General features: G+C 46.1%; 1 protein-coding gene across 1 annotated transcript; it reads left to right on the forward strand.

Annotated features, from left to right (window-relative positions):
• The first annotated feature begins 10013 nt into the window (after window positions 1–10013).
• On the forward strand, window positions 10014–10556 carry LOC134965227 (uncharacterized). The gene has a single exon (XM_063941731.1). It carries the CDS (start codon window positions 10014–10016, stop codon window positions 10554–10556), a length of 543 nt encoding a protein of 180 aa, XP_063797801.1.
• Window positions 10557–18631: the final 8075 nt, after the last annotated feature.

The following is an 18631-nucleotide window of genomic DNA, read 5'->3' on the forward strand; positions in this document are numbered from 1 at the left end:
CTTTGTTTTTGTCGGCTCCTCCTTGTGGGCTTGGGCCAGCCTCTGCTCTGGCCCTGGTGGTAGCCCCTAAAGGGGGACGCTGTGCCGAAATTGAATCATCAGAATCTGCAATGGCAAAGTCACTGTCACTATTGGACGTGTATTGTCCTTTATCAGGTTGTCCCCTACGTGGTCTCCGGAAGGATCTACCCGGTGCTCTGTTGTGAAACTTCATAGTCGAACTCTAAGAGAAAGGATGGCGCTACAGCGTTCGAACATCAATCAAGCGTTATGTGGTAAAACCAATGATCAGCCGGTGTCTAGACATTTTTGTGCTAAAGCCCATGTTCTGTCGGACTTGAAATATCAGCTCATTGACCATGTTCCCCCTCCACATCGGGGAGGAGATAGAATACTAGCCTTGCATAGATTAGAAGCAAGATGGATTTTGAAGCTCAATACATTGCAACCACACGGCTTAAATGAAAAAATAAATTGGAATGCCCTCCGTTCCAATTGACTGTTACATGGATATTTATAATTTATATATTATGTATTATTCGTTCTCTGCCTTTGCGGTTACTCAGATTGCCCTAGCAATATTAGTTTGATATTATACAGTCTTTCCATGTCTTTTCATGACATTTCTCCTTTTCTTTTATTGTTTATTTTTTGCTTGTTTTGTTGGGCTGTTGCCCTTGACAACGCTTTGATATGTTCACTTTGTGGATATATCTATATATTATATGTGTTAGTATTACAAAAGGGATTTTTCCCACGCACTCTGCTGGCTGTTAGTAAGAAGAACTATATACTATGTAATAATAGGAAATTTAGAGCTCTTCGTTACATATGTTTTGCAAAAGATATGATAAGCCTCCAGGCCACTTCACGGCTGCTCTATTGCTGGTGGTCCCTAACTAAGCATAGGTCCAAGGCTTGGACCCCACAAAGTCGGCTCAGGCCCGACCACCCCAGGGCAGCACACCATTGAAATACTAAAGTGTTAATATGTGTTAAGAAAGAAGCAGAAGCTATGGGTTATAAAGTGCTACAAAAATAAGGGTGTTATTAAAATACTCAAAAGAGTAATGTTAGTGAAAAAATAGGAGTGTTACATAAGTGCTAAATAAATAATATGGCATGCTACCCCAAGGTGGCCCAGCCCCACCAGACCCGGGGGGTACCACTCCCCAAACCCATACACAGCATAATAATAATAACATCCACTATGGGTCATACAATTGCTTAATATATGGCCACATGATAATGGCACATACAGAACATATCCAGATTGAGAGCTAGTTTACCTGGAGGCACCCCTGTATCCTCCAAATGGCACTACAGGACCCAGCATGCCCTCCTAATGCTGGCTCCATCTATGCCTCTCTGAACTGCAATAAATAGTGTAAAACTGCTCTAATCAAGCTGGTAACAATCCCCAGGTGCTGCGGGAGGGGGTTACTCTAGACAAGAAATACAAAAGGGATTTTTCCCACGCACTCTGCTGGCTGTTAGTAAGAAGAACTATATACTATGTAATAATAGGAAATTTAGCGCTCTTCGTTACATATGTTTTGCAAAAGATATGATAAGCCTCCAGGCCACTTCACGGCTGCTCTATTGCTGGAGGTCCCTAACTAAGCATAGGTCCAAGGCTTGGACCCCACAAAGTCGGCTCAGGCCCGACCACCCCAGGGCAGCACACCATTGAAATACTAAAGTGTTAATATGTGTTAAGAAAGAAGCAGAAGCTATGGGTTAGAAAGTGCTACAAAAATAAGGGTGTTAATAAAATACTCAAAAGAGTAATGTTAGTGAAAAAATAGGAGTGTTACATAAGTGCTAAATAAATAATATGGCATGCTACCCCAAGGTGGCCCAGCCCCACCAGACCCGGGGGGTACCACTCCCCAAACCCATACACAGCATAATAATAATAACATCCACTATGGGTCATACAATTGCTTAATATATGGCCACATGATAATGGCACATACAGAACATATCCAGATTGAGAGCTAGTTTACCTGGAGGCACCCCTGTATCCTCCAAATGGCACTACAGGACCCAGCATGCCCTCCTAATGCTGGCTCCATCTATGCCTCTCTGAACTGCAATAAATAGTGGAAAACTGCTCTAATCAAGCTGGTAACAATCCCCAGGTGCTGCGGGAGGGGGTTACTCTAGACAAGAAATACAAAAGGGAAAAATCCCTTTTGTATTTCTTGTCTAGAGTAACCCCCTCCCGCAGCACCTGGGGATTGTTACCAGCTTGATTAGAGCAGTTTTCCACTATTTATTATGTGTTAGTATTACACTGTCGGTTCACCCGTGATGTAGTGTTTTATCATTTACATTTGTTTCCAATTAGCCTCTCCCTGCAAGGCCACTGTGATCTCAGCGGTGCTATAGCTAGCGGTGTGTACGGGTTGCTATGACTACCGAGCATGGGGATGATGTCATCGGGACGGCGCCCGGAGTCCACCGGAAGCACCACGCCGATCTGAGGCTGCACACGCCAGCATGGGGAGGTTATTTAGGTAAGTTTACTGGTGTGTATTTGGTATATGTCTGTTCTTTTTTCACAGCACTTGCATTAACCTGACGAAGGGACCCTGCGGGGCCCGAAATGCAGCATTGTTATCATGGCTAGTGCTATATGGTGATGTATATATACCTTGATTGAATGTTTACATAAACGCTTTTTCACCAAGTCCTGGAGTGCTGTGCCTGTTCTGAATGGGGACTATTCTGAACTATTGTACACACATATATATATATATATATATATATATATATATATATGTTTCAACCCACGGAAGGTGTTTTTTTCAAGGAAAAGTGCGAACACACACACACACACACTCACCATATTTGTGTTTCCTTGTTTTTTTCTATGGAGGGGAGCAACAAACTCTGACATACCTCCGGGCAACTGCGATGAACTTACGCCCCTGGGTGTCGTCTAAGCAATTAACAGGCATAGTGAAACATGAGGCACACCGTTATAGGAGGGGGACTGCCAGCAAACAATGAGCAGTTTAGTCCTTTTCAGCACTAGGCACTCCCCCTGGGATGTGGCCATGTCGTATCAGAAACACAGAGATGCTGCCTCCACCTTGTGACAACACCCCTGTCTTAGACACACAACTCAGACGGACATTATCTTCCAACGTCTATAGAGATTTTATAGTCTATAGTATAAAATCTGCAAAATGCAAATGTACAATGCATGGGCTAATGCAGGGGTGTCAAACTCAAATTCATCGGGGGCCGCATCAGCAGTTTGGTCCCCATCAAAGGGCCGGTTGTATCTGTAGGTCTATCCAAAATTTACCGCTCCACCTGCCTTATATGTGCCCAGCCATGTGCCCCCTTTTAAAGTGCCCAGCCATGTGCCCCCTTTTATAGTGCCCGCCATGTGCCCCCTTTTATAGTGCACAGGTCCCCATTTTACACATTGCGGCAGGCACAGGTCCCCATTTTACACATTGCGGCAGGCACAGGTCCCCATTTTACACATAGCGGCAGGTACAGGTCCCCATTTTACACATTGTGGCAGGCACAGGTCCCCATTTTACACATAGCGGCAGGTACAGGTCCCCATTTTACACATTGTGGCAGGCACAGGTCCCCATTTTACACATTGTGGCAGGCACAGGTCCCCATTTTACACATAGCGGCAGGTACAGGTCCCCATTTTACACATTGTGGCAGGCACAGGTCCCCATTTTACACATTGTGGCAGGCACAGGTCCCCATTTTACACATAGCGGCAGGTACAGGTCCCCATTTTACACATTGTGGCAGGCACAGGTCCCCATTTTACACATTGTGGCAGGCACAGGTCCCCATTTTACACATAGCGGCAGGTACAGGTCCCCATTTTACACATTGTGGCAGGCGCAGGTCCCCATTTTACACATTGTGGCAGGTGGTGGAAGGAGGGAGAGAGAGAGAAAGAGAGGAAGGGAGAGGGGCTGACTTACATTTGAAGCGGTTCTCGCCGCTCTTCAGCCGCCTCTCCCTCCTCGTCTGCGCGGCTCCCTTCTCCCTCCTCCGACGGGGTTTCGTTGAATGACGCGTTTGCGCCGTGACGTCACGACGCAATCGCGTCATTCCGCGAAACCCCGCCCCCCCCGAGCTGGGCACTCGGGAGAAGGGGGTTTCATGGCGGCGGCACCGCGGGCCATCAGACGAGGTCTGGCGGGCCGGATTTGGCCCGCGGGCCTTGTCTTTGACACCCCTGGGCTAATGTATATTGGGATGGAAGGGCATTTGTTGAGCACAAGATGCAATTTGCACTTATGCGTCCTTAAGATTATAGAGCCAGAAGAGAGGATGGAGGGAGTTGGCCAAGTACAGTAAGGCCATGTTTACGCAAATGCGTCCTGTGCAGCCCATGACAAACATGCATATGCACTAGTTAGGGGGCAGATTACTTGTGGCCAGTCAGCCCCTGCTGCAAAATGCACAATGAGAATGATGATCAGCACTGGCTTCTGATTAGCTGGGTGCTTCTTGATCCCTCCCAATGACACCATCACCAGAGCCGGCCCTAGGCATAGGCAAACTAGGCAATTGCCTAGGGCATTTGATATGCCTAGGGGCATCAGCAGCTTCTGCTGATTAAAATGATATGCGGCATGCCTATATTCTGTGTGTAGCATTTCATATGCAGATACAGCCACAGTCTCACTCAGTATATAGGCATGCTGCATATCATTTTAATCAGTAGAAGCTGCTTGTGCATCCTAGCCACATAGCAATGCAAATAAGATGCATTTTCATAAAAAAAAAAGGTGCCAGATGTTAGCATTGAGGCAAGATTTATAAGGACACATCTGTATCCAAGCAGAGGCAGAGGTCACAGTGTTAGTGGCAGTGTGATTGCTGTGTGCATGTGAGTGGGATGGTTGTGCAGTAGTGTTCGGAATATGTGTAAGGAGCATTATGTGTGTCATGTAAAATGCATTAATAATGTGCAACATATGTGTAAGGGGCACTATGCATGTCATTATGTGTATAAGGGCCTTAATAATGTGCGGCATATGTGTAACAGGGTACTACTGTATGTGTGTCATTATGTGTATAGGGGCACTAATAATGTGCAGCAAATGTGTAGGGGGCACTATGTGTGTCATTATGTGTATAAGGGCATTAATAATGTGCGGCATATGTGTAAGGGACATTATATGTAAAAGGGCATTAATAAAGGTTGTCATAATGTGTAAAGACGAATTATGTTTATAAGGACATTAATAATGTGTCTCATATGTGTAAGGGGCATTACTGTGTGGAATTATGTGTATAAATGCATTACTAATGTATGGCATTATGTGTATAAGGTGCTCTACTGTGTGGCGTAACGTATAGAAAGGGCACTACTGTGTCGTCTAATGTGAATAAAGAGCAATAGGGTGTGGTGTAATGTGAATAAGGAGCAATTCAGTGTGATGTAATGTGAATAAGAGGCTCTACTGTGAGGAGTAACGTTTATAAGGTAAAGTGATACTACTGTGGGATGTAATATGAATTATGGACATTATCGCATGATCAAATGTGAATGAAGTTGCAGTACTGTGCGGCGTAATTGGAATTGGGGTTACTATTGTGTGGCCATGCCCCTTGCCAGCAAAAACACACCCCTTTTTGGGCTGTGCGCCAAATGTGCAAACTGTTCCTATTTAAAATATAGGGGTCCAAACACCAAATAAGGACTGCTATGGGTGAGGGGTGATGGGAAAGAGGTGCAAGGTCAGAGGCGGAACCAGCGGTGGTGCTAGGGGGCACCAGCCAAAATCTTGCCTAGTGCATCATATTGGTTAGGGCCGGCTCTGACCATCACTATTATTAGCGTGGCTGCTGCGACCTATTTACATTATTTCAATTATATTTGCAATCAGTTCACGGCAGGAAAGCAAATACCCATTTGATATTTTAAAGGGGAAGGCAACTTATGTTTGTATTTAATTCTGTTTAGTACTGTAATGTTCTATTTGCATCTCTAAATGTATTATATATGTAAAAATACAAATTAATACTAATGAATAATACTGTTCATAAACATTCATAGCAAAATTCTGCACAATATTGATCTCTAGTCCCGGCAATGATGGGTGTTGTAGCTAACAACAGATGCAGAGTATGCAGGGCTTGTAATTACCAATAGAAACTAGTTAGAAGAGGAGATAAAAGTTTTAGCTTAACTTTGGTCCACAGTATGTAAAACATAACTCCAGACTCCAGACTCTAAAAGTTGTAAATTATATTTTATAATAGATTCATGGGCAGAAAATAACAAATGTTGCTATAGATCGAATGTCAGGCCAAGGCACGTTCTAGGGACAGCTGGAGCTACAGCGAGTGTTACTCAGGAGATATAAGGCCAACAATCTATAATAATCACATAGGATTTTTCTTTTTAACTGGCATATGGACAGATTGATAGCAGGATTCGCTTTGGATGTCAGTTCTGTAACAGGAGACAAAACACATGTAGCAATAACACTTTACTGAAGCAGAAAATATACCTGCTAAGTAGTTGTTTTTTACTAAAATTCAGTGAGAAAAAAATGTATTTTAAGGTCAATTGTGATGAAAAATGACATTTTTGAAAGAAACATCTCTCAGGCATGACAGCACTTACTCAACAAGAAAGCACTTACATAATGGGTCGTTTACTAATTATGGACAAGAATATGTAATGGGCCATAAAATTATGCTCAACAATTATCATTATCAAACTCCAACAAGAACAAATTTGTAGCTACCAAAAAAAAAAGAAATCACAAAAATGTTGTAAAAACCATGATACAAGTATATTCCACATATTAAAATACAATATTTTACAAAATCATATGACCAGCACTCTACCCAGCCAGCAAAACTTGTGTATGACCAGTTTGGGTTCCAAGCTATAGATTCATCATGTCAACACCAAGAAGAAATCTCCGTCAGAAGACGAAGACCCTGGTCTTGGCACTCCCAGAAAATGGAGGTGACATGCTTCGGTTTTGTGAAATGGCTGCTATTGCCGCTCCTTCTCCACCCCCAAATTGTTGCAGACTACTTGACGTCTGCAGCCATTCTGCTTTTAACGATGCAGAACCCATAGGCTGGGTTACTTCTGGGGTTAGGATTAACTTGCAGTTATGGTTGCTGTTAGGGTTAGGCAGCTGTTATCGCTAATGTTAGAATTGGGCTGCAGTTAGAGTTAGGGTTAGGATGCGGTTAGGGTCAGATTTAAGTTTAGGGATAGTTGATCAGTCTAAAGAAAACTGCATTGTTAACATAGCGACTGACGACATTTGCAATGATAACATTGACATCTTGATATCCCACCTGTCACGGTCCGGCGGATCGGGTTCCGGGACCAGCGGTACTTACCTGTCCGGACGCTCTGGCGTTGTCCCTCCGGTGGGGGTGCGGGCTGCTGGCGAGGCGCACGACTTGCAGGCATATCTGGGAGGAGAGGTCTCAGAGGCAGCAGCAAACGTTTGTGCAGCTTCCAGCTGCAGAGGTATGGGATGGGCGTCGCCGCCTTGGAAGGATCAGCTAATCTAAAACACTCAGTCACCTGCAAGGTTTGCAAAACCAATGGGAAACAGTCTGCAGGTATAAATCTGGGGATTTCTGGGTAAGAAATTGCCAGTGCAACGTCTCTCACACAGTACTGTGTGTGTGTGTGTGTGTGTGTGTGTGTGTGTGTGTGTGTGTGTGTGTGTGTGTGTGTGTGTGTGTGTCAATCTGCGCTCCACAGCCTTGAATCTACAGCATTCTGTTCCAGTTTCTCTGCAAGTTCCTAGAATTCCAGGCTTCTTCACTTAACTGACTGAATCCTCAGTTCTCAGCTCCAGCATAATCCTCTCAGAAGTCCTATGAAAAAGACTTTTATCCAGCCTGCCCGGTTTATCCTGTGGAAAGCTACCAACACCGAAACCCAAGCCACAACTCCGGATATTCAAGATCCAAGCCCCGTGACAGTTTGCACTGGCCCAGTGGATCCGGAGGGAGCGCTAGGTCCCGGTACGGACCTTCTACAGAGTATCGCTTCTCGTCTCGGGAGTCTGGAGGAGTCCCAGCGTCAGTTGGCGCAATTTTTTCAAGGTATATCTACTCGCCAACATTCCATGCAGGTCGACATCGCCAACATGACCGCCAGTCGACGAACTGAACCTCAACAAGTTGCGCCTCCTCCAGTGGCGATGGTTGCATCACCCTCTTCCTTACGCTTACCCACGCCCACCAAGTTCGACGGGAACCCGAAGATGTGTCGTGGGTTCTTGAATCAGTGTGAGATTCATTTCTCTCTGCAGCCTTTCAACTTCCCGTCCCAGAAAGCTAAAGTTGCTTATATAGTATCTCTCCTGGCAGGCTCTGCTCTGGACTGGGTGTCACCTCTGTGGGAAAGAGCCGATCCCCTACTTGATAATTACTCTGAATTCCTAGTCTCCTTCCGGAAGATTTTTGACGAACCCGGAAGGACCACATCGGCTTCTATTGAGATAATGCGTCTCCGGCAAGGGAACCGGACCGTTGGTCAGTACGCAGTACAGTTTCAGACCTATGCCTCTGAACTCTGGTGGAACGAGGAAGCATTAGTAGCCGCCTTCTGGAGTGGTCTAGCAGAGAAAATTAAGGATGAACTGGCTACTAGGGATTTACCACCCAAGTTGGACGATCTGATTTCCCTGTGTACCAAGGTGGATCTGCGCTTCCGAGAGCGACAATTGGAAAAGAATCGAGGAGAACGTCCGAGATTCCGTCCTCTGCCACCACCTTCTACCTCTCCACCTGAGGTGACTCAAGACGAGCCTATGCAAGTTAATAGGGCTCGCCTCACGCCTGAGGAACGTCAAAGGAGACGCAGGGAGAACTTGTGTCTGTATTGCAGAGCTTCCGGCCACTTGGTGGCTTCCTGCACTCATCGTCCGGGAAACTAGACCTCCTAACCAGCCGTGGAGAAACTAGGTTAGGAGTGTTGAATTCGTCTCCATCTCACTCTGAACCAGCCTTTGAAGTTACCTTGACCTTGCCGCAGGGTCCTAAAAATTTCCATTCTCTTCTAGATTCGGGAGCCACTGGGAATTTCGTCACAGCAGATGTGGTGCAGCAATTTCAGATACCTACAGTCAAGCTTCCTCGTCCGATTTCTCTTTCCGCTGTGGACGGTAGCAGAATATCCCGTGGAATTGTCACCCAACAGACTCTCCCTCTTCAGTTATGTGTAGGAGCACTCCATAAGGAGTTACTTAATTTCTTAGTTATTCCAAAGGCTACTCATGATATTGTTGTAGGGCTTCCTTGGCTCCAGAGGCACAACCCAAGAATTAATTGGGAAAATATGCAAGTTTTGGCTTGGGGAGAGACCTGTTCCCGTTCCTGTCTTCCTTGTATCAAACCTCTGAATAAATGCAACCTGGAATCTCATCCTCTAATTCCGCCTCAGTATTCTTCTTATTACGATGTCTTTAGCAAGCAAGCAGCAGAGGTTCTTCCTCCTCACAGATCCTGGGACTGTCCTATTGATCTTCTACCTGGGAAAACACCTCCTAGGGGGCGAGTATACCCTCTCTCGGCTCCTGAGACAGAATCCATGTCGGAGTACATTAAGGAAAATCTGGCCAGAGGGTTCATACAGCCTTCCACGTCCCCGGCCGGTGCAGGGTTTTTCTTTGTACAGAAAAAAGATGGAGGTCTTCGCCCTTGCATCGATTACCGGGGTTTAAATGAAATAACAATCAAAAATCGTTACCCATTACCCCTTATCTCGGAGCTTTTTGATCGAGTTAAGGGTGCTACAATCTTCTCCAAATTAGATCTCAGAGGAGCATATAATCTGATCCGGATTAGAGCGGGTGATGAGTGGAAAACGGCCTTTAACACTCGAGATGGGCATTTTGAGTATCAAGTTATGCCCTTCGGACTTAGTAATGCGCCAGCTGTTTTCCAGAACTTTGTGAATGAAATCTTCAGAGATCTACTGTATAAATCGGTCGTAGTATGACATCTTGATTTTCTCGTCCTCTATGAAAGACCATCGTTTGCAAGTTCAAGAGGTGCTTAAGAGACTGCGGCAACACCACTTATACTGCAAGCTTGAAAAATGTGTTTTCGAACAGCCTTCTATGCCTTTCCTGGGGTACATAATTTCAGGCTCTGGGTTGGAGATGGACCCAGCCAAGGTACAAGCGATCCTCAAATGGCCCAAACCCAACACTCTTAAATCTATACAGCGATTCTTGGGCTTTGCAAACTTCTATCAAAGATTTATCAAGGGATTCTCTGCTATAGTGGCTCCTATCACCGCTCTTACCCAGAAGGAGGCTAATCCTAGGGAATGGTCACCAGCGGCTGAAGCAGCGTTCCTACACTTGAAACAGGCCTTCACTACGGCTCCGGTTCTAAGGCAACCTAATACCAACAAAGCCTTTGTATTGGAGGTTGACGCTTCTGCCGACGCTGTGGGAGCAGTCCTCTCCCAGAGGTCGGAGGATAACAAGTTGCATCCATGCGGATTCTTTTCCAAAAAATTTCTTCCAGAGGAGAGGAATTATACTATAGGGGAGTAAGAACTTTTGGCCGTAAAGTTAGCTCTAGAAGAGTGGCGGTATCTCTTGGAGGGAGCCAAATTCCCCATCTCTATTTTCACTGATCATAAGAACCTAATCTTCCTCAGGAATATCCAGTGTCTGTACCCTCGCTTAACTCGGTGGGCTATGTTCTTCACCAGATTCAACTTTGTTCTTACTTTTAGACTCGGGGGTCAAAACCAAAAAGCAGATGCTCTCTCCCGGTCCTACTCCTTAGATGACTCTAAGGACTCACCTCCTCCTCAGCCGGTATTAGAGACTCAAAATTTTGCTTCGACTAAGATTCAACCCCCAGTGGGGAGGGTGTTCGTTCCTCTCTCTCTCCGGAAGAGGTTGTTATCCAGGGCTCATTCTTCACGGTTTTCCGTTCATGCTGGAGTCCACAAGACGACAGAATTTATTCAGCGCTCTTATTGGTGGCCTTCTTTAAAGTCTGATGTCTCTACCTTCATTGCCTCCTGTACCAAATGTGCACAACACAAGATCCTTCATTGGGCAATTGTCTCCGTTAGCTGTTCCCAAGTTGCCTTGGACACATCTTTCTATGGACTTTGTCACAGATTTACCCGCCTCTAAAGGGTACACAACCATTTGGGTAGTTGTCGATCGCTTCTCCAAGATGGCTCGATTTGTACCCCTCAAGGGTCTTCCTTCGGCACCTGAATTAGCACAGCTCTTCATCTCAGAAATCTTCAGATTCCATGGTCTGCCAACCGAGATAGTTTCCGATCGCGGAGTCCAGTTCGTGGCCAGGTTTTGGAGAGCTCTCTGCACAGCTTTACAAATTCAAATAAATTTTTCGACAGTGTATCATCCTCAGTCCAACGGGAGCACGGAAAGAGTCAACCAGGATTTGGAGACCTTCCTCAGAATTCATGTCTCGTCCTCCCAGGACGACTGGTTCGAACATCTGCCATGGGCAGAATTTGCTCATAACAATTCCTACCACTCTTCCACAGGTCATACTCCCTTCTTCACAGTATATGGGTTACATCCCTGGGTTCCTAAGTTCTTGGCTCTACCCAATCTGGATCTCCCTGCAGTACAAAAAACTTTTAAGGAACTCTCCAGAATTTGGAAAATAGTTCATCAAAATCTACGAAAGACATCCATCCGTTATAAATTCTGGGCGGATAAGAAAAGAAGAATTGCACCTAAACTATCTGTAGGTGATCAAGTTTGGCTCTCAACTCGTAACTTGAGGTTACGTGTTCCATCTATGAAATTTGCTCCTTGCTACATAGGTCCCTTCCCAGTGGAACAGGTGATCAGCCCAGTAACTTACAAACTTTAGTTACCTTCCTATTTAAGAGTCTTTCCAACCTTCCATATCTCGCTTCTAAAACCCCTAATTTTAAACAAGTTCTGCAAAATTCTTCCCCGTTCTCCAAGAGTGGTCACAGACCGCGGGGTCAAATTCGAGGTTAAGAAGGTCCTTGATTCCCGGATGCGACATGGTCGTCTACAATATCTCCTGGACTGGAAGGGGTATGGTCCTGAAGAGCGTTCTTGGGAGGATCCATCAGATATACACGCCCCTGCGTTGCTTCTCAAGTTTCATGAAGAGAATCCTAGCAAGCCTGGTGGCTGTCCAGTGGCCATCCCTAAAAGGGGTGGTAATGTCACGGTCCGGCGGATCGGGTTCCGGGACCAGCGGTACTTACCTGTCCAGACGCTCTGGCGCGGTCCCTCCGGTGGGGGTGCGGGCTGCTGGCGAGGGGCACGACTTGCAGGCATATCTGGGAGGAGAGGTCTCAGAGGCAGCAGCAAACGTTTGTGCAGCTTCCAGCTGCAGAGGTATGGGATGGGTGTCGCTGCCTTGGAAGGATCAGCTAATCTAAAACACTCAGTCACCTGCAAGGTTTGCAAAACCAATGGGAAACAGTCTGCAGGTATAAATCTGGGGATTTCTGGGTAAGAAATCGCCAGTGCAACGTCTCTCACACAGTAGTGTGTGTGTGTGTGTGTGTGTGTGTGTGTGTGTGTGTGTGTGTGTGTGTGTGTATGTGTGTGTGTGTGTGTATGTGTGTGTGTGTGTCAATCTGCGCTCCACAGCCTTGAATCTACAGCATTCTGTTCCAGTTTCTCTGCAAGTTCCTAGAATTCCAGGCTTCTTCACTTAACTGACTGAATCCTCAGTTCTCAGCTCCAGCATAATCCTCTCAGAAGTCCTATGAAAAAGACTTTTATCCAGCCTGCCCGGTTTATCCTGTGGAAAGCTACCGACACCGAAACCCAAGCCACAACTCCGGATATTCAAGATCCAAGCCCCGTGACACCACCCATGTCATCTTGGTATCCCACCCATGTCAACATATTAAATGTCAACATTGTGTACCAGCCACTGGGCACCACATTGCAAAAAAGTTAAGAATTCAGAGGCGAGCCCCAAAATTGATTAAGGGGTTAGAGGCACTGGATTATGAGGAAAGGTTTACTAGGTTAGATATGTTTCTGCAGCGGGGTACACTGTGTTCCACAGGGAATACATTGGGGTGTAGAGATGGATCTTGATCCAGAGGCACCAACAGGCTAAAGCTTTAGACTATCCCAGGATGCATTGCGGAGCCTCCTCTATATAACCCTGCCTCCAGGCACTGTGAGCTCAGTTTTAGAGTTGGTGCCGGCATAAACAGGTCACTTAACAGGGGGACTGCGCCAGTCAGCCCTGAAAAAGCTATTTAGAAGACTTCATGGGCTGCAGAACGTCATATGTCAGTGTGACATACTGTGCTGCGGCTCCATCACCTCCCCCGCATACTCTCGCTGGCTCTGTTCCCAGGTACTTGCGGAGGAGGCGCTCCTGTTCCTAGGCACACCACCACAAATGCTCTCCTGGATCATGTGGCTGATTCTAAGGGAGGAGGTAAGAGGGTCCCCAAGGTTGGACCCGCCATTAAATTGCGTTCTGGTTGTGGTATAAGGAGACGGACTGTGATGCTGGCATGGACACGGTGGCCAAGCAGGACCCCACTATATCCAGCAGGGCAGGGGAGCACAGGTTGGATAATACATTATCCATTTTTAATAAGGCTCCATAGTACCTGGTGGTGAGGACCAGTATAGGAGATAAGGCGCTTGACCTGTAGCCCCTCCCCCATCTCCTACTTGTGTGCCCGCCATGGAGCTGCTTCACACTCTCCCTCACTTTCTGACTTAGAATTTGGGTGCCATCTTATCACAGTAGCCGCGACTGGTATCCGGGACTTCAGGGCAAGGTCTCCTCTGTAAATCCTCCTGATTTATCAGCGCTGTGATTCTGTAGACAGTTAAGTATTCTACATGTCATTTTAAGACAGCGTTAGTTAAGAACAAGTGTACCTCTACCAGAATATATTGTACGAGTATTCTGATATATACCTCCGGTCTCAGACCGTGTATTGTTTTATATATATATAAATATATATATATATATATATATATATATATATATATACTAGTCCAGTGCAGTTTTATTGTCTGACTAAAATAATTATCTGCATTGTCACTGTAACTGTGTGTGCCTGTATCTGCTGTGTGAATTTCACTTTCAGTGTATCACAAGCTATAGCTATCATTGTATTCTGTACCCTAGGGGACTAGGTGCGTCAGGGTCTATTATATAGTGCTGCGCAATATTAACAGTAAAGTGTATTTTACTGTGTATTTCAGTCACCTCAAACAGCATTTATTCTCTGCGTGTGTTTTGCATTTTCTGACACATAAATAGGGGATTTATTTGCTGGTATTATATTTGTCTGGCTATATCGTACTGTTGCTCTCTAAGGTTACATTCCTTATAATATCTACCACAAAGGGCGGGAAATCCGTGGATGCTCCTGCATCATGCAGCATATGCACCAATGATTTGCCTGAGGGGGTAGTTTTGAAGGATGTCTGTGTAATATCTGCCATACATCTCCCAGTCAGTCCACTGCTCCTGTAGCCAATCAGAAGCCACCTTGGGCGGCGTTCTCAAATATGCTTAATACGTTTGTGACACGCCTTATGCCCACTATGCCATTGCAGCCACATATTGTCCCAATGGTTAATCCGCCCTGGGCGGATACTCTGTCTACCAAGATACAATTGAATCAATCTTTGGTTAGACAAAAACCTACCCCATGTCCCTCTGTGGTCAAGGGGTCATCTAAGCGGGCCGCTTCCTCCTCACAATCCACTAATATCTCAGATGGTACTTCTGATGAGGATGGGGAGTATACTGATCCGTCAGACACTGATACAGTTGCTTCTGACGAGGAAACTACAACACGAGTTGATGTCCCTGACCTAGTGGAGGCTATTAAGTTGATTCTACAAATTGATGACGCTCGGTACGGACCAGCCCTAGGAGAAGGTAATCATAATTTAATTATTCATTTGCCCACCTGCCTGTGAAAATCTCTCAAGACATCTATCATCAGCCACACACTGATCGGCTGTTTATCTGGAACTGTGGACATTCCAATCACATCAATTCTGGACTCTGTGGTTCCCATTCTCAATAAGCAGATTGAGAATTTACAGCTCATACATCTTATGATCTAGGTGTTGACATATTTAATTTTATTTTCATGTGTTTTTTATTGCATTTTATATGTAGACTCCGAATGTCTTAATTAATGTTATTAACATAATAAATCTTTTCTTTTTCTACGTCAGCTCTTATTATTAATTATTCCCCATTAGCCATTGGTGGTTGTTCTTCCCCTTTTGCGCAACTGTTTCTTCTTATTATTATCCATTTATTATAAACACACACACAGTGTTTCACGGCAGCGCAGGTGACAGAACAATTGTACAAATATATAAATTATATTCATGATCTGAGGCGCTATTCAGCAGTTTTGTACTTTTATTTTTTGTCAGGATGTACATGTCGGAGAGTGGAGTCTTCATCATGAAGTCTTTTGACTCCTAGTGGACAAGTGGGGTCTACCAGATGTAGACCTGATGGCGTCACAACACAATCACAAAGTTCCGGTCTTCAGATCAAGAACAAGGGATCCTCAAGCAGCGTTCATGGATGCCCTGGCAATTCCATGGAACTTCCGGCTGCCCTACATATTCCCTCCAGTGTCACTTCTGCCCAGGGTACTACAGAAGTTCAAGCAGGAAGGAGGAATACTACTTTAAGTCTCTCCAGCGTGGCCCAGACGGCATTGGTTCTCATACCTACAGGGTCTATCGATAGAGCGTCCTCTTCTAGTTCCTCAACACCCAGACCTCCTCATTCAGGGCCCTTGTGTCTACCCAGACCTGGCCAGACTGGCTTTGACGGCATGGCTCTTGAACCTTCACTCCTGAGGGCCAAAGGATTCTCCGAGGTGGTTATTCAAACTATGCTAAAGGCCAGCAAACCGGCTTCTGCACTGATTTATTGTAAGGTCTGGAATTCTTACTTCACACGGTGTGCTGCTAAGAATTAGGATACTTACAAGATTAGTACTTCCAGCCTTCTGGCTTTTTTACAACAAGGCCTGGATTTAGGACTTCATCTGGCCTCCCTCAATGTTCACATATCAGCCTTGTTGGTGTGGTTTCAGAGAAAACTTGCATCTCTACCTGATGTTCATACATTCACTCAGGGGGTACTGAGGATTCGGCCTCCCTATGTCCCTCCTGTGGCTCCATGGGATTTTTCTGTTGTCCTGAATGCCCTACAAGAGTCTCCATTTGAACATCTTGAGTCAGTGGACCTTAAATGGCTTACGGCTAAGGTCCTTTTCTTATTGGCTATTGCCTCTGCCAGACGGGTGTCATGCCGCCGCCGCGGCCACCATACTTACCCCTCCGGGCGCGCTGGGTCTCCGTGCGGCCGTCCTCTCCAAGCACCTCAGTGCCTCCAAGCACCTCAGCATCTCCAAGCGGCTCAGCGCCTCCAAGCACCTCAGTGCCTCCAAGCATCTCAGCGTCTCCAAGCGCCTCAGTGCCTCCAAGCACCTCAGCTTCTCCAAGCGCCTCAGCGCCTCCAAGCACCTCAGTGCCTCCAAGCATCTCAGTGTCTCCAAGCGCCTCAGTGCCTCCAAGCACCTCAGCGCCGCCAAGTATCTCAGTGCCTCCAAGCACCTCAGTGCCTCCAGCACCTCAGTATCGCAGATCTGCAATCCTGAAGAAGCCTTGTTGGTAAGGCGAAACGCGTTGATCCCAGATCGAATCGATCCCGCATACTGCCGTTCAGCGCTGAGTACGGCGTGACGGGATATCCGCCGGCGGACTCTGGATTCACCCGTCAGTGGGAGCACTGGACATCAGGTGACCCATTTGGAAGACCTGCAGCACAGAATATTACCGGAGGTAATCAACCCATATAATTCCGATATTTATACCTGCATGGGACAGTAACACCTGGGGAGCCTGTTTTCTGAACTTATGGACTCAGAGCTAATAATGATTGACTGATCCTGATTTTCTTTTGGCTGCATAAAATATTAGCAACCATATTATAGAAGTGAAGTTGGAACCAGAGGGAGTAAGCCGCAAAATTGTGCACCCCCTGTATATAAGGCACCTAACTTTCCATCACAGGTGCTATACCTTCCATTTGGATACGAACAGTCAGGAACAAAGCCTTCATATATACCCAATTCGGGCATCACCTCAGTATATGTTTCTATGTTGTATGTCATTTGTTTGTATGTTTACCGGTAATAGGCACAGTACTTTTCTTGTATACTTCATAAATATATTTTTATTCAAGCCAAAACCTATTTAGGAACGTAAAGACTAGATACAAGTTATTTCATACTTTTTGTTAATAAAAAAAACAATTAAAAAGAATAAATACTTCTATTGTGATATTGTTTTTATTCACTCTAGTTTGCGCTGGGGATATATATTTTTGTACCTTAGTATCGCTCTCAGCGAGCTTACGTTACTCTTCACCAATTCATCAGCGCCTTTTCAAGTCTTGTCTTTCAGGATACCTCCAGCGTCCGCACGTGCCTCCTGCCTGCCGTCCAAATCCTGCATGAGGAAAACCTACATTCGGCCATCTCTGCTGAGACCCAGTTGCGGTTCCTCTTCCCGGTCACCGGAAGAAACCCCGAGTCCACCGGACTCCCAAACCAGGTCAGTGATAGTATACTCAGGCCACATGGACCCGGGGGATCGGAACACGGACTCAAGTGCCATCCAGAATCTGGCTTCCCGAGTGCAAAGTCAGGAAGCAGCACAGGGCCAGGTGATGCAGTACCTTCAGGAGTTGTCCGGTCGTTTGGATCAGATCCAAGCATCCTTAGCTTCTGTAATTCCGGCCCCAGCTCCCGTAGCCGTACCAGTTGCCGCCCCCAGCAATGTTCAACCATCGGCTGGTCTCAGTCCGCGCCTTCAACTTCCTACTCCTTCCCGTTATAATGGGAATCCAAGAAATTGTCGAGGTTTCTTAAACCAATGCGAAGTTCATTTTGAGCTACTCGCACATAATTTTCCCACAGACCGGTCCAAAGTGGCATATATTATTTCTTTGCTTGAAGGATCTGCATTGGATTGGGTGTCTCCACTATGGGAACGATCTGATTCACTGGTTTCCAATTACTCTAAATTCATCACGTCTTTTCGAAGAATTTTCGGCAGGATGACCACGGCCTCTTCTGACTTGCTGCACATCCGTCAGGGCTCCCGATCCGTGGGTCAGTACGTGGTTCATTTTCAGACCATTGCCTCTGAACTTCACTGGAATAATGACGCCCTGAGAGCTGCTTTCTGGAACGGTCTCTCTGATCGCCTGAAGGATGAGTTGGTCACTAGGGAACTCCCGGATTCATTGGAGGAATTAACCTCTCTCTGCATCAAGGTGGATCTCCGGATGCAGGAACGTGGAGGTGAATGTAGTCGATCGGATCGTTCCAGGTTCCAGCTTCCTCCCTCTAGGCAAGCGGTGGTACCAAGTCCGGACGAACCCATGCAGATTAACCGGTCCCGGTTGTCTCCGGAAGAACGACAGCGTCGTCGTGAGGGCAAACTCTGTCTGTACTGCGGAGCCGCAGATCACTTCATTAAATCCTGCAAATCCCGTCCGGGAAACGGGCAGGCCTAGCTTGTTCCGGAGGAGTCAAGTTGTGGGTCACGACCAA

Source organism: Pseudophryne corroboree, chromosome 10 (assembly GCF_028390025.1).
Source record: "Pseudophryne corroboree isolate aPseCor3 chromosome 10, aPseCor3.hap2, whole genome shotgun sequence".
NCBI lineage: Eukaryota > Metazoa > Chordata > Amphibia > Anura > Myobatrachidae > Pseudophryne > Pseudophryne corroboree.